General features: G+C 37.9%; 2 protein-coding genes and 1 long non-coding RNA gene across 3 annotated transcripts; 1 reads left to right on the top strand and 2 right to left on the bottom strand.

Annotated features, from left to right (window-relative positions):
* Positions 1-14663, bottom strand: LOC114355111 (uncharacterized). The gene is made up of 3 exons (XM_028307793.1): positions 14596-14663; positions 852-1970; positions 1-8 (listed from the first exon to the last, which is right to left on the bottom strand). The coding sequence occupies exons 2-3, from the start codon at positions 1579-1581 to the stop codon at positions 1-3; spliced, it is 738 nt and encodes a 245-aa protein (XP_028163594.1). The 5' UTR covers positions 1582-1970; positions 14596-14663.
* On the bottom strand, positions 1151-7506 carry LOC114354755 (uncharacterized). The gene is made up of 2 exons (XM_028307308.1): positions 6578-7506; positions 1151-2281 (listed from the first exon to the last, which is right to left on the bottom strand). The coding sequence occupies exons 1-2, from the start codon at positions 7269-7271 to the stop codon at positions 2052-2054; spliced, it is 924 nt and encodes a 307-aa protein (XP_028163109.1). The 5' UTR covers positions 7272-7506; the 3' UTR covers positions 1151-2051.
* Positions 14664-14673: 10 nt separating the features above from the next.
* LOC114354849 (uncharacterized) lies at positions 14674-15940 on the top strand. The gene is made up of 3 exons (XR_003656062.1): positions 14674-14966; positions 15107-15205; positions 15455-15940. It is a non-coding gene; the product is annotated as an uncharacterized LOC114354849 (long non-coding RNA).

The raw sequence follows: 15940 nt of genomic DNA, 5'->3' as shown, positions 1-15940 counted from the left end.
TTATTTCTCTAAAAGAATTACATTCACTTACAAGAGAAATACAAAATTAACCTTAAAACTATAGATTATTTAAAGTTTATACAATTTTATTTGTTTACATTTTAATATTTTTTGCACGAAGCAGACGCGTACAATAGCAGTCACTCGAGTATTAATATATTGGCCATTCGTGGGTACACTAAGAAAACAGTAGTTATAATTCGTAACGACAGGTCCAATTACGTATCGTATTCTAGTTTCTATGAGAATGTTGTACTTAAGTCACTTTTTTTTTAAAGTTATTTTGATTTTATTTGCTTCAACCATTTTTAGTATTATTAAATTATCATTTTAACAGATTTAATTAAACTCCGAGAATTGGCTCATGAAATAAAGTTTAACCTTTTTTTTGAACGATAGGAATGATTTTGTGCCTTTGATGTCATTAGGTAATTTGTTATACAGTTTCGCCCCTTCATACAATACATTTTTCTTACCATAGTTTGTTCGGGGTCTTAACAATTGGATGTCATTGGGTTTTCGTAGGGAACGTTTTGAAAATTGTGATTTAATATTAAAGGATATTTGTGTATGAATATACTTTGCTAGTATTTTACGTACAAGTATACATGTATTGTATTTATATATTTGGGACAAAGACATAAGTCCGGTTTTTTTATAAACTTCTGATGTTGGAGTTAAGAAGTCAAAATGAAACAGCAATTTTATAATTTTATTTTGAGCGGTCTGTAATTTTTTAAGGTTAGTTTTAGCAGCACAACCGTATAGCTCGATTAAGTAATCTAGGTGGGGTTTTACCAATGCATTGTAAATGGTATATCGGACGGACGTAGGAAAACAGTGTACGTTACCGCGCAGGACAGACATTAGGTTTGATAATTTTGCTCGGGTTTTTTCGATCTGTGGTTTCCAAGTTAATCGACTATCAAGTATGAGTCCGAGGTATTTTTCAGAATCCACTTGGGTCAAACGTTCATTATTTATGCTGAGAGGCTCGAAATCAGATATGGGCTTATTTTTGGCGCTNTCTTTTGCAGCTTCGTCATCTGGTGCTCTGATGTAGTCATATCCAAGCTCATTTCTCTTACTGATAGCTTTAATTATATCCTTGTTGATCCAGTCCATTTTTGGAGGGTTTATCATCTTAGTCTTATTTATTTTGCTTCTTCTCACAGATTCAAGTAGTTTTTCCTCTAATTTCTCATATTCACCATTACACTCGTCTATTTTCACGGACTTTAATTCATCAAATAGTGTGCTATAATTAATGGCTTGATACTCAACTCTCTTGGTCCTCTCTGGTTCAAATCTGTTCACTTCCAATGCAATGTGCTTGTGGTCTGATATTACCGACTCTATAATAGTTAAGTGAAAGGTGTTATTTTTAATGTTTGAGCAAACGTGGTCCAGGATCGTTTTTGAAGTTGCTGTCTCTCGTGTGCAATATTTGGGATCAATTTGATTAAGTATAATAAAACCATCCTCCTTTAACATTTCTCGGTAATCTCTGGTGGGTTTACTTCTTTTAAGTAAATCGTAGTTAAAGTCTCCAAATACTAATGCCCTCCTTCGCTTAAGCATCTGCCGCGAATAGGATTCAAGAAAGTTAAGATTGTTGGTCCTCTCAGGTTTGTAAACAGCACCTATGTCCAAGGAGAATTTGCCTATGTGCACCCACAAGAAGTGGTTGTCATTCTCACAAAGTTCATCAATGCAACTATGATTAAGGTTATTGTGTACGAAGATCGAAACACCACCCCCCAACACATCTCTCCGGTAATTATAATAGTGGGTATAATTCGGCAGCTGTATACTCTGGGCTTCTGATTCAGATTTTATCCAGGTTTCTGTTAATATTATAACATGTATCTGATGTGGCGTAGAATTAATGATGCATCTGAGCTCGTCTAGTTTTCCTGGCTTCACGATACTCCGTATGTTTGCATAGAGGAACTTTAGTGATTTACTATTTTGCTTGAGGTTTGTATGGTTGCTCACGATGTCATAAGTTATTGTTTCGTTCACGGCTTGAGTTGCTTTAGCGGATTCTGTTAGTTTTTTGCCTGAATCAATTTTGGGATACCCTTGATGAATTTGATAGTCAAATCCTTTTCACCGGCTTCAGTTCGTTGTTTCAATTCATCTCTCAGCTTTTGCATCACTTTTTTCTGATATGGTGTTTCATCTGAGTAAATTTTAATTTTGGGGTCTTTTTGGAAGGTTGTTTTATTTCGAAGAATGAGTTTCGGCGTTTCTGATGTTTCAAAACAAGCCTTTATTGGTCGGGATTTATTACTGTCAAATTTGGCGATTCTAAAAAAATTCTATAAAAAAATTAAAAAAAATCTCAAAAAAATTTTGACCTCTTTTTTGTCGATAAAAATAGGTCTAGTTTCATCTATTTTCATATGTACACTTTAACGTGACTCACACTGTATAAAAAATCTGACACCGAAAAATTCTCACAAAGACTGCCTCAGTCATAACTTTAATTTAACTATGCAGTTTCTGCCAAAAGCCTGTAGAGATGCTTTAATGAAATTCTTGAAATGGCTTAATGGGGTGCTACACTCTGATATATTATATTATTATTTTTCTTTAACAATAATCAAGCTTATCTAGGGAACTAGCTAATAGATTATCTGGGTGTCTACACTACGAGTATATGGATCAATTGGACAAGTTTGATTTTAAAATCAATTTTACAGAAGATTTAAGCACCAGGCAGGAAAAAATTAACTAACCTAAATGACCACTTCGTCCAGTTCAAGTCTTACCATCACGTCTTACACAATTGATACATACACCTAGCTAAACCCGCGCAGTGAATAACTTAACAAAACACACTCACAACTCGCAACACCAGCTCGTAATTTACGAATGAAGGATCGTCTAAAAAGTTGCAGCCATAACAGCGGCATACGACTGTTTTATTTGTTTTACCGGCCGACTTGCGAGTTTTACGGCCGCTAACTGAATATAAAAATGATCGAGGTGTACGCAACTTTGGTGCGCAGTTAAATCTGTAATTGGAGTTGCGAACAAATTAAGCGGATGGGATTTGCAAATGAAATATTATTATACCTTTACATTACACATATCTCGTAGAGCTGGGGCAGGAAAGTTCTTGAGTGGCGACCACGAGCCGGAAGACGTAGCGTGGGCAGACCTCTCACTAGGTGGACCGACGATCTGGTGAAGGTCGCGGGAGGCGCCTGGATGTGAACGGCGCAGGACCGGTCTTTGTGGAAATCCTTGGGGGAGGCCTTTGTCCAGCGGTGGACGTCGGAACGAACGAACCTTAACACGTGTTTTCAATCAGTGGAATTAGTAATCAGGACTTTACTTATTATTGCTAACATCAGAAATAATGGATTCCACACCAATCTTTCATCGCATTCCAACATAACTAGGCTTTTTCACAAGAAAATATCTCGATGTCCTTATTTATGCAAATAGGGTATCAATATCAATTCATAATACAGGCATTAGACTCCCGGGGGTCCTTGACTCATCCAAGTTGTCCGATAAAACGTGATTCTAAACTTTGGAGGGCGCTTAAAGCCGCCAGTCTGATGGTTTGACCTCATTCGCATATTCAATATTGTCGTTTTAGGTTCTCAGTAGATTGTGTCTTCTGTCACGCAGTTTGTCAGTCAATTTCTTCAAAAAATAAGGTGAATTCATAGCAAGTGACGTTTATCCTTCAGTCAGATAAAAAACCGCATACTGAATCAAACTCCCGAAAAATAAAACCTTATTTTTCTGCAGATGTGTGATTAATTTGTTCCCAAAAAAGAGCCCCACGCATGGGTATTGTCTTGCATGATTTGCGGATCCTGACCGACCGATGACGGTTCATTTTGGCACAATGGCCAGCCTTTTAAAACCTTCCGCTGTAATGACTGTAAAGTTCGTCGATAGGCAAAAAATGTGGAACTTGAAACGGGCGGGATCGGCAAAAGTAATTTTGTGGAGCGAATGTAGACGCGATGAAAGGAAAAAGTTTGGTAGGGCCCGATCTGAATAATAATAATGTACGTGATACTGCTGATACGTATTTGGGGGCAATTGTGGTGGGGGGGCATTATGGGGCGCCATTGGGCGCACACGTCGTATTTAGCAAGTGTCGTTACGGTATCGCAACTCGCAAATGGTAGGGCAAATGAGCTGACGTAATTCGTATGTATTTAATGCATTTTTTTTATCTTGTTATCGTACGCCCGTGTTCACAAACATAACTATGAGGTCTCACAGTGCACGTGGATGCACAGGTTCACACACGAACCAATCACATAGCTCTATTATGCAAGAATCGTTTGTGAATACGAGCGCGGCGTTATTTCTCAAGTGATAGATGGTCATTTAAAATTAAAAATCTTCAGCATAATAGTCGACCAACATTCAAAAACTTCGCCTGTGTGTATGTGAAAAAACATCGATGCCCTTTTTCACCATTAATCCCTAATTTTTAAGTGACCCCTATGGTAATAGGCATTTTGTTTACATAGAGGTCACTTAAAAATTAAGGTTGAAAACTGTGAGATAGGTATTATGACATCTTAAACGATCTTCATTACTGAAATGTCCAGTATGAATTGCACAGTTGCATATCCATAATGCACCGGTTAGTTATCATTCATCAACAGTTATGCAATTTACACACAAAAAGTTATTTAATCAAAAAATTGCTCCGTTGCAAAAACACCTATGCCCGAATAAAAACATTTCGCATACTCTTTGGGAGTTCTTTTTAATTAATCCATACTTACTGGCTGCGGTCCAGAATTATGTTTGGCTCGGGGTCAACGAGTGTTGAATTCCAGTACCTGGGAATTATTTTAAACCCAAAAAACTGACCTGGAACGAGTGCGAGCGGACAGAAGGTTCGGTATATTTTTATTACGTCCGAAATTATAATATTTGTGAATGTCTTCATTAATTTCAATTGCATTCTGTGAGCTTCATCGTTTGAGAACGGATCGACAGATTTAGCAGATTCTTTTTGTTTGTAGTTTTGATATAACATGATTTTTATAATAGAAAAATAAAACTTTATCTATTTTCACAACACATTTTTCTATGGATCACCTAACACCCTCAAATTGTTATTGCTACAGACGAAATATATTACTTATAATATTCAGTTCTTTATAAATTTTACGAGACCCTAAAAAAGACCTTGCAATTAATCCGACTTGCAGTTTAGATAAACGTTATTTTATTAAGCTCCGAAAAAAAAATAACGCTGGAAAATTAATTTTAATACATACTTGTTTCCGAAATTTTAGTTTTCACGTTTACTTTGAATTATCAAGTCAAGAATAATATTACATTTTTTGAAAGCTCAGAATCTGTTAACTGTAATTAGATAGGCAGGTACCTAGCATTTTGTCAAGTAAACGTTTGTTTTCATAAAAAAGGAAGTCACAGTATATTTATTTAGCCAAATATTTGCCAGATGTCTATGTTCTTCTCTAATAGTGACTACAAAATGATACTGTTTGAGTGACTCACCTACAATTTCTATTTATTAAAACTGTCCCTTGCCATCGTCACAGTTAAACAAAACGTCATTTTCTGCCAATTTCAATGAATACCAAATTCCTTTTCACTTTAGAAAAAGCTTTTATTATCCTTATCGCCTTACGTTATTGAGTTAATCTGCATCTGCAATCTGAGCTCCCAGTCAAAGCAGCTCAGATAAACGGGAATCGCATCAGGCCCACCATTAAAGCAATGAGTGTAATGGCCAAGGTTGAGTTATGCTCTGTGCCCAGTTCTGAGGCCAGTGAGTTTTAGCTGAGCGGCGATGCTCAAACTGTGTGCAGCCTTCAGGCGGCCATATTAGACTGTCTTCTTCTTCTTATTCGTTACGCTCTTGGCAGAGCGGTCGTGGTAACGTTGAGGCGTTGTTCACATCGGTTGTAGAGGCGCATACAACTCTCCGCACGATCTCCCTCCATCTGTCTCTATTGGCAGACTGTCTGGTGCAGTCACATAAGCCGTCTCCCATTGCTGCTTTCACTTGGTCGGTCCAGCGCATTGGTGACCTGCCACGCGATCGGGTTCCTTCGACTTTTCCCTGGACGACCAGTCGTTCTATGCATATTAGACTGTACCTGCCTACATTTATGGCCTGTTTAGCAGTGGATTTAGTGGTTTAACAACGTAAAGCGGTGGAAGATTTTAAATCTTCCCGTTCCACTACAATTAAAATTATGAGCTTCGAAGAAAGAATGATAAAACTTTATTGGCACTGCGTTTTTGTTTTAGTACAACAATAATCACAAGTAGACATACGAGCCAGTGATGGATAACACCTTATTGACATAGGGGAGACCGGGTACAATAGTACCACGGGTCAATAGTGTGATGTCTCCGCCTTGGAGACGTAAATAAAAGTTGTTTCTATTTGAAGATACTGTCTTTTATTTTCGATTAAACACAGAGCTTACAAGATTGCCTATCGCCATTTTGTCTGGCGTATCAAGAAGAAAGAATCTCGGATANAAGGTTGTTTTATTTCGAAGAATGAGTTTCGGCGTTTCTGATGTTTCAAAACAAGCCTTTATTGGTCGAGATTTATTACTGTCAAATTTGCCGATTCTTATTACTTTATTAGGTTGTGCACAGTTGAGTCCAAAAGACTCAACCACATTTTTGACTTGAGACATATCATGGTTGCGTCTTTCTTCTAAACTTTTAGAGATTATTTCGTCTATACCAACTATGATCAGGTTTTTCTCCCTCTGATAACGTTCTTGAACTTCAGAAATCAAATCGTCACAATCAGTTAATGGAGTCCAACTCATGGTGCCAGTCTTCAGTGTATCAACTTTGCTTTCTATGGCTTTTATTCTATTTTCAGTTTCCGTATTAAAGTTAGTTATTGTTGAGAGTTCCTTTTTGAATTTGCATTGCTCTTCCTCTAGACGAATTGATGTTAATTTCATTTGTTCTACTTGGAATTTTATTAGTGACACATCTTGTGCTATTGTATTCAATTTTTCACTTTGGGATTCTGCCATTGTAGTCAATAATGCCATCACTTTACTTTCAAAAGCATCGAATTTAGCATGTAGGTCTTCTTCAGAGTGCTTTCTTTTGTGTCGAAAAGTTACTTGCTGTAGTTCCGAATCATGCAATTTAAGTTGTCTCAAATCGGGTTGCGATCCGCTGCCACTGACAGCAACAGAACGTGTTGTTATCACGCAGTCGCTTTCATCGCGCATAATTGGTCCCTTTTTTGGTGAGTGACGTACGTTCATTTTAGCGCGGTGGCGTAGTGTGGTGAGTGAGACGAATTATCGCAGCTTGTCTCTCTTACTCGAGGGGGTGAAGAGGGCGTCCTTAGTTGAGACTCGAGCTCAGCAACAGCTTATATCACTTTTGGTGCTTAGACGATTTGTAACTTTTGTTTACACACTTTAAGTTTAGTTTACTATGAGCACGAATTTATAATTTTCGTACTATTTTGCAACACGTCCGCCTCGTATGCTTGCTTGCGCGNCGTTCTTGAACTTCAGAAATCAAATCGTCACAATCAGTTAATGGAGTCCAACTCATGGTGCCAGTCTTCAGTGTATCAACTTTGCTTTCTATGGCTTTGTTGACTAATTTATAGTGATGGGCCGACTATGGTCTTTGCCGACTAACCGACTAGCCGACTAATCGGTTTTCAAATTGCCGATTAGTCGGCCGACTAATCGGCAATGCCGATCATTCTAATACCTACTTGTCCGAAGAATAATAGATATCTAAAGATATCTAGATTTCTAAAGATATCTAGATTTCTAAAGAGATAAATATAACTTCTTGAGAAATGAGATTTCTTCAACATGAGAAAAAGTAAAGCAACATTACAATCACCTAACAGTACCTAAGGTAGATGTCATAATTTTCGACGGGGGAGGGGTCAGAAGAGGTGACAATATGATCGCCTCCTGCTGGGCTAGGATGCGCGCCGTGATATTATTCTTACTTATCGACGTTAAAATGGTATGGGCAAATTTGCGCTTATCGCGGCACGCATCCTACCTAGGCCCACTGTTTCCTCTTCACCCTCCACGGTGATGGTCAGCGAGCTGGGGGCGTGGGGGTTCCCCCGTCTGCATAGCACGGACTACCACCACCGTCGGATAGGCAGAGCCCGCCATACAGGTGGGCAATTGCTGGGACGGACTGTGATAGTTGATGGCTTTGTCCGGTTCCCATAGTTCTTAATGAAAATGAGCCATAAGGCGATCTCAAGGGTTATTTATGTGGGTATTCCTCATCCTTCCGATGAGAGGAGCTTCAAATAATCTACCACTTCCCCGGTATAGGTATGCAATTCCATGCATTTTTCCCCCGAAAAAGGTCATTCATGCATTTTTTCCCCGAAAAAGGTGTCATAATTTTTATATGGACTTACATAAACTTTACACATTTTTTATGATTTCCTGGTCATTTTAACTAATCTTAACTTTGTATGAATTTAGACTGATTGCCAAAATTTCCATTCAGGTGAAACCACTTCTTACTGATTTTTTGCAGTCAAAAGTGGTTTAGATAAACGCCCTTGGTCCACCTCATAATCATCTTGGTGATTATGAGTTTTATTTCATTCACATATTTTTTTTTTTAATGCGCCGATTATAATCGGCATATTTTGCCGAATAGTCGTCACTAGTCGGCCGACTACAACAAATGATGCCGAATAGTCGGCTTTCCCGACTAGTCGGCCCATCTCTACTAATTTATAATTAAATTAGATGCATTTGGTCACCCAAAGGGCGATGGAGCGTGTTATGCTCGGAGTTTCCCTGCGAGGTCGAATCAGAAATGAGGAGATTCGCAGAACCAAAGTGACCGACATAGCTGGCAGAGTTGCTAAAATCAAGTGGCAGTGGGCGGGGCACATAGCTCGAAGAGCTGATGGCCGCTGGGGCAGAAAAGTTCTCGAGTGGCGACCACGAGCCGGAAGACGTAGCGTGGGCAGGCCCTAGTTATTAGATATTTTTCTAGACTAGACATTTTTCTGAATTTGTACAATCGGTAGAAGCCTTTAATTCTGACTGCCAAAATTATTTTTATTTCCTGTGACAGAAGGAAAACAAGTTATGCTGATGAAGGACGCATCTTCTCTTTGTACGCGAACTAGAGGTGACAATCGACTCACCCTGTATTTAAACTACTTAATCTTTACTATTCACAGCGATGACTAGTTCAAGATTGCGAATGTAATAATATTATAGTAAATAATATAAAAAACAAAAATAAATATCTGTTGTTACCTATGTCTCACTAGTAGTTATGAATAAATAAAAAAAATCTCAATCAATTTTCAACTTCATGACCGAGGCCCAGAACACACGGTGAGACGCAATTGTAAGGAAACTGCAACTTCTGGTTACTTTTGAGAGAGAGAGACCAGTTTGAAATGGTCGCGTCATGTGTGGTCTCTCAACGGAATCTATGGCAGAAACTTAATGCAACTCAAAAGCAACTAGAAGTTGCAGTTTCGTTGCAATTGCGTTTCACCGTGTGTTTTGGGCCTTATAAATACGGTTCAAAACCAATTGAAAATATTTGTAGTTTTATGGTAAACTGATCTTCTAATTATGACGAACTCCACGTTGAGTTTTAAACTATAAATCTTAAGTTTAAGGTTCAAAATTGATTCACAACATAACAGCCAAGACATACAGGGTGTCCCAAAAACAATGGATAACCCTGTAACCATCGATAGGCCTCGCCATGGTCTCCCTAACGTCCAATTTTGACCCCAGTAAAAATATCACCGTTTTCAAGATTTTTAAGTTTTTGTGCATTTTTAGAAAATTGCCACCTGCGATTACTTTTTCTGATGCCATTTCTACAAATGAGGATACTTTTCAATCTAGGTTTTTTCCTTATCACAAGGGATAGTTGGGCTATCAAAAGAAAATATTAAAGTTCAACAAACTAGTTTAAAAGTATGAAAATTTTAAGAAATTGCAGAGAAGAAGGAAAAATTAATTCATTGTCTTGCACTTTTGATCAGACATCGTGTAAAAAAAATGTAGGAAGACCATCGTGCCCATTACCTTAAAAACTTCCTTGGTTAATAGAGATTCTAAAAAGGTATCAGAAGCCTATGTATTCTGTATTATTTTTATCTTATGGCTACTTGAATAACAACTAGTATGAAAACTCCAAAAATGAGTTTTTCTCTTAATAGTTAAACTAGGACTGCATAGTGGCATTAAATACAAATGGATAATTTTTAGCGTAAGAATTTTAATAAAGCAACATTTTTTCATCATCATCATCATCATTTCAGCCATAGGACGTCCACTGCTGAACATAGGCCTGTACCCCAATGATTTTCATAATGACCGCTTGGTAGCGGCCTGCATCCAGCACCTTCTTGCTTACTTTTATGAGGTCGTCAGTCCACTTTGTAGGTGGACGTCCTACGATGCGCTTTCCGGTACGTAGCCTCCACTTGAACCCTGCTGCCTCAGTTCTGCGAAATACTGTGCCCTGCCCATTGCCACTTCAGCTTGCTGATCCGTCGGGCTATGTCAGCGACTTTAGTTCGTTTACGGATCTCCTATTTTCTGATACGGTTTCGTAAAGAAACCCGAGCATAGCCCCTTCCAAAGCACGCTGTACAAAATTTCACGTTTCCGAGCCATTCATCACGGGTATCTGTCTATAGGCACATTTATAAGGTTTAAAACAAAAATTAAGTAATCACAAAAACGCAGAACTGATGGCCAATGGGGCAACAGGGTTCAAGTGGAGGCTACGTACCGGAAAGCGCATCGTTGGACGTCCACATACAAAGTGGACCGACGACCTCATAAAGGTAAGCAGGAAGGTGCTGGATGCAAGCCGCTACCAAGCGGTCATTATGAAAATCATTGGGGTACAGGCCTATGTTCAGCAGTGGACGTCCTATGACTGAAATGATGATGATGATGATGATAAAATGTTGCTTTATTTAAATTCCTACGCTAAAAAATATCCATTTGTATTTAATGCCACTATGCAGTCCTAGTTTAACTATTACGAGAAAAACACATTTTTACAGTTTTCATACTAGTTGCTATTCAAGTAGCCATAAGATAAAAATAATACAGAATACATAGGCTTGTGATACCTTTTTAGAATCTCTATTAACCAAGGAAGTTTTTAAGGTAATGGGCACGATGGTCTTCCTACATTTTTTTTACACGATGGCTGATCAAAAGTGCAAGACAATGAATTAATTTTTCCTTCTTCTCTGCAATTTCTTAAAATTTTCATACTTTTAAACTAGTTTGTTGAACTTTAATCTTTTCTTATGATAGCCTAACTATCCCTTGTGATAAGGAAAAAAACTAGATTGAAAAGTATCCTCATTTGTAGAAATGGCATGAGAAAAAGTAATCGCAGGTGGCAATTTTCTAAAAATGCACAAAAACTTAAAAATCTTGAAAACGGTGATTTTTTTACTGGGGTTAAAATTTGACGTTAAGGAGACCATGGCGAGGCCTATCGATGGTTACAGGGTTATCCATTGTTTTTGGGACACCCTGTATAAAGTAGTTACAACTAAAATTCACAGTGACAGAATGTATGATGATCAGAATACTGAGATAAATACATAAATAAAATAAATATATAGCATATTTCATAAGCTTGTCTCACACAATTACTTCTATACATAATTTCACGTAAAATTCATCTGTCAGCATTTTGAAACGTACATACTGTTATAGTCTGGTCTGCGAGCACGTAGAATTTTGTCCTATGACCCCAAGCTACCCATCCTTATCGCTCGCGCGTAATTATGTTGCTGTCGCGCTCGCACACTCACTGCGGGCGCGCGTCGCACAGTCGCGACAGCAATATAATTACGCGCGAGCGATAAGGATGGGTAGCTTGGGGTCATTGGACAAAATTCTACGTGCTCGCAGACCGGGCTTTAGGTTAACTCAGCAGTGCCTGAGGAATGGGAGGGTCACGGGAGGGGTGACATTGATATATTATGACGTAACAGATCATACAAATCTGAAGCAAATCTGTGGGTCTAGACAAAGTGCAAATTATAATCGCAAACCAGTCGAAAAGTGGTCGAAAAGCCCCTTTTTTGTATGGAGTTTTGACGGATTCGATTTTCGATTCGATCAAAAAGTGCGTTTTGTCTAGGGGGGCTGATGTCTCGCTGACGTTTGACGTTACAAAAACACTCGCGTGTCGCTCTCATACCTCAGGAACTGACTTAGGTAAGCGAGACTTATAACAGAAAGGATGAAGATTTTACTTTATTTTTGCGTCGATAAGATTACAAATAACTGACAGATGAACGATTTATGTATTACAAACTACAAAATATGAAACAGAAGCGTATATTGACTATAACATTTTTGCCAAATGGAATGCGTTTCTAGTTCGAAGGGAGTTCCAGCAACGCGTTCTATTTGGAGAACTAAGGCTTTTTAAGACAAAATTGACGTAGACATGTTTCCTAAAACATGAAGGTATTTTAGTTGTAGGTACTTTTACTAGCATTTACCCCCTACTAATAAAAAGTTACACAGTTGTTGAACACTGTTTTAAAATGACATTTCCATACTAAACGTCACTTTAAAACACAGTTCAACGAGCGTGTAAGTTTTATTAGTAAGGGGGTTAATTTTTATCTCTGACAGTTCTTTTAATAATAATATACATTCAGTGGTAATGTAGTGCGATGTTGTATTATCAGTATTAAATTTATGTAAACAATGTATACGTCAACAGTGGCCATTTTATTTTCGTCTAACACTACGTAAGTCATTTTTGAGAGGCTTGATATTTTAATTATTAGTAATGGTAAAATAACCATTTTAAAAACAATGTTTAAAATTTAATTTAATTAGTTTAAAAAATAAATTTAAACAACCAAAGCTTTATAATTTGAGTTTGAATCGAGTTTCGAGCTTCGATTCTTCGGTTTATCGGATCTATGAACTTAAAATCGCAAACTTAGATTCGTAATACGGATCTACGATATCATTCAGTTTTGTTGTTCTCAAAGAGCTTCAATTCATACAGTACGGCTAGCACGAAAAACTTTCGAGTTCGAATCGTTTGCGTATTCGAATCGCCATCAAAAGATTTGGTACGAAAACTACAACAGCGCCCTTCTGAACGTGTCGTAAAGTGATAAGTTCACTTAGAAATGGTTACATTGAGGATTAAAATTGTCACGTTTAATTTAATTTGAAGGTTGAGTATCGAATTTTGTCGAATACGCAAACGATTCGAAAACGAAAGTTGTTCATGCTAGAGGTACTGTGTGCTTACCATGAGTTTACGTTACATGTGCTCGCTAGCGACTGCGTAAAAAAATGACATTAATTGTATGACATATTGTGCAGCGCCCCTAGCGGCTACTTTCAAGAAACAAAATCTCCATAGAGATTTTTGACGTTTTCGCTAGCGAGCACACCTAACGTAAACTCATGGTAGGTACACTGATCTAAAACTTATCCAGTTTCGTCGCTCTCAAAAATCATGAATATTGACTTACGCGGTGTTGCTCCGCCGCATTATAACGGCGGCGGCTCGCGAATTCCTTCGCTATGACGCGTGCGGCCCGCCATGTCCAATATAGCCTTCGCTTCTGGATTCGTATCCAGCACGCTCACGTCTCGTTCGTCCTGTGAAAAGTAATATAATGTATGATAATTACATAACAAAAATACTTTACGATAATAAATTAATCAATATCTAAATCTAAATATACAGGGTGTTAGGTAAATGGGTATATGAGCAGACACTAGCCCATGTTAACATGGGCATATAAATGGTATGGTGAAGTCAGAAAATTGATTTCTTCATTTTAATTATTTTATTTTTCACACAAATCGGATTTTATAAAATTAATTTTGTATGAAAATTTAAAAAAATAAAATGATGATATCAAATTTCTGATTTCACCATACCATTTATATGACCATGTTGACATGGGTTAGTGTCGGCTCTTATACCCATTTACCTAACAGCCTGTATAGTATAACTCAAAGGTGACTGACTGACTGACATAGTGATCTATCAACGCACAGCCCAAACCACTGGGCGGATCGGGCTGAAATTTGGCATGCAGGTAGATGTTGTGACGTTGGCATCCGCTAAGAAAGGATTTTACGAAACTCCACCCCTAAGGGGGTAAAACGGAATCCACGCGTACGAAGTGGCGGGCGGTCGCTAATTTATCACTTAAATGAAGAAATGGATGTCCTCTTTTACTCAAAAAATACTGAAAGGATATTGATAAAACTACAATATCAATGTTATAGCCTGACCAGGAACATAAAAACCCTGGCATAGAGGCGCTTCAATTGCATTTGATAGTGCAACACTGAGTACAGTCGTACATGTGTTAAATTAATAGGCTNCTATTAAAACGCCGCGCGCGAATCATTTCCAACGATGCCCCTTGAAACGCCGCGCTTCGCGTAAGCGCTCTTAACAAAATTTTTGTCTAATGCTCGTAATGATGTTCGACTCTGCAACGCGAACGCCAGGCAAACGCTTCAAGTGAGTGAGCACCTTTGCGAGATGATCTTAGTACCTATTTCAGCGCCCNTTTACTATTTTGCTTGAGGTTTGTATGGTTGCTCACGATGTCATAAGTTATTGTTTCGTTCACGGCTTGAGTTGCTTTAGCGGATTCTGTTAGTTTTTCAAATGAAAAATTGTATGCTTGGATCCTATCCCTAAAACATGGTTAACTTGTGGCGGATCTTTAACTTTACCCCTACAGCAATTCTTGAAATATAAGGGAAACTGTTTATTGGCAATGATTCAGCATTAAATTTTTTCAGTGGACACAATGCATCGATATTTATTCAGAAAACTTAAAAAGCACAAACCATAAGTACTATGAAGACGAAAGTGAATGTCTTAAAACTGCCAATGGAGATGATAAAGAACCCAGGAAAGCAGTCGATCAAATAGAAAAGGAGGTAATGGACTCTTGCAGGGTACAATGCTCGGCCTAGTTTTGAATCTACCTAATTAATATTTTCAACCGACTTTAAAAAAGGAGGAGGTTCTCAATTCGACCCGTATGTTTTTTATTCAAATAACTTATTTGTAATTGCAGATAAAAAAATGGCGGAAGAGCTTCAAGTACCTTACTCATTTGTGTGAAATTGAACATCCTGATAGTGAAGAGGATGCTAAAACTTGTCTAGTCGAGTATGTTAGTAAAATTGCATTTTGATATTTTATTTACCTAGACGCAGGCCACTACCTGACGTGGACGTCCACTGCTGAACATATGCCTCCCCTAATGTACGTGGAAAGCATTAGGGGAGGCATATGTTCAGCAGTGGACGTCCTATGGCCGAGATGATGATAATATTGTATTTAGATTTTGGGCTGAAATATTCTATCATTCTCGGTGATACATACAGTAATTTGATGAATAAACTCAGAGATTTGGTTTCAGATCGAAAGAGATAACTACAACTTCACCCTACAAAGGCTGATGCTTCTGAAGCTAGAAGCGATGGGTCAGCTCTACATCAAACTATCCTCATCGATAGAAAATTTGGAAGAGTGTTTGAAAATTACCCTGTCTGGGTACCTGGAAAATGCTAGATCACTTTTAAAGTCTATACACAGGTGCTACAATGGGAGAAGAAAGGAAAATTCTACTGATTTAAACGCATAAGTTTCAAACGGCAAAACATAATACTCGTAAGTAATAAGATCAAAATTGCTCAACCAACTTCAGGTCGAACGAAGCAATGTATTGTTATAAGAAACCTACGTGTCCATCCCAAAAAAAAAAAAATACGTGAAGCTAGCAATAACACAATTCAAGATTAATATCTTGACTCGCGTTGAATTAATCAAACCACTTAATTAAAAAATTACCATCTTCCTAGGTAACGATATTTTATGCTAAAAACAATCAGTGCACTTACCAGTT

The sequence above is a fragment of the Ostrinia furnacalis genome, unplaced genomic scaffold (genome assembly GCF_004193835.3).
Source record: "Ostrinia furnacalis isolate ACB-3 unplaced genomic scaffold, ASM419383v2 OfSCF0195, whole genome shotgun sequence".
NCBI lineage: Eukaryota > Metazoa > Arthropoda > Insecta > Lepidoptera > Crambidae > Ostrinia > Ostrinia furnacalis.
The sequence above is the reverse complement of the archived record's forward strand: the minus strand, read 5'-3'. Positions and strand labels throughout refer to the sequence as shown.

What these genes read in the sequence shown, in the direction of transcription:
- LOC114354755 (XM_028307308.1), bottom strand. Translation starts at nt 7,271, where the DNA reads ATGAACGTACGTCACTCACCAAAAAAGGGACCAATTATGCGCGATGAA. An exon ending in TGACAGTAATAAATCTCGAC is followed by an intron (nt 2,282 to 6,577) that starts CAATAAAGGCTT and finishes ATAAATCCCGAC; the next exon opens with CAATAAAGGCTTGTTTTGAA.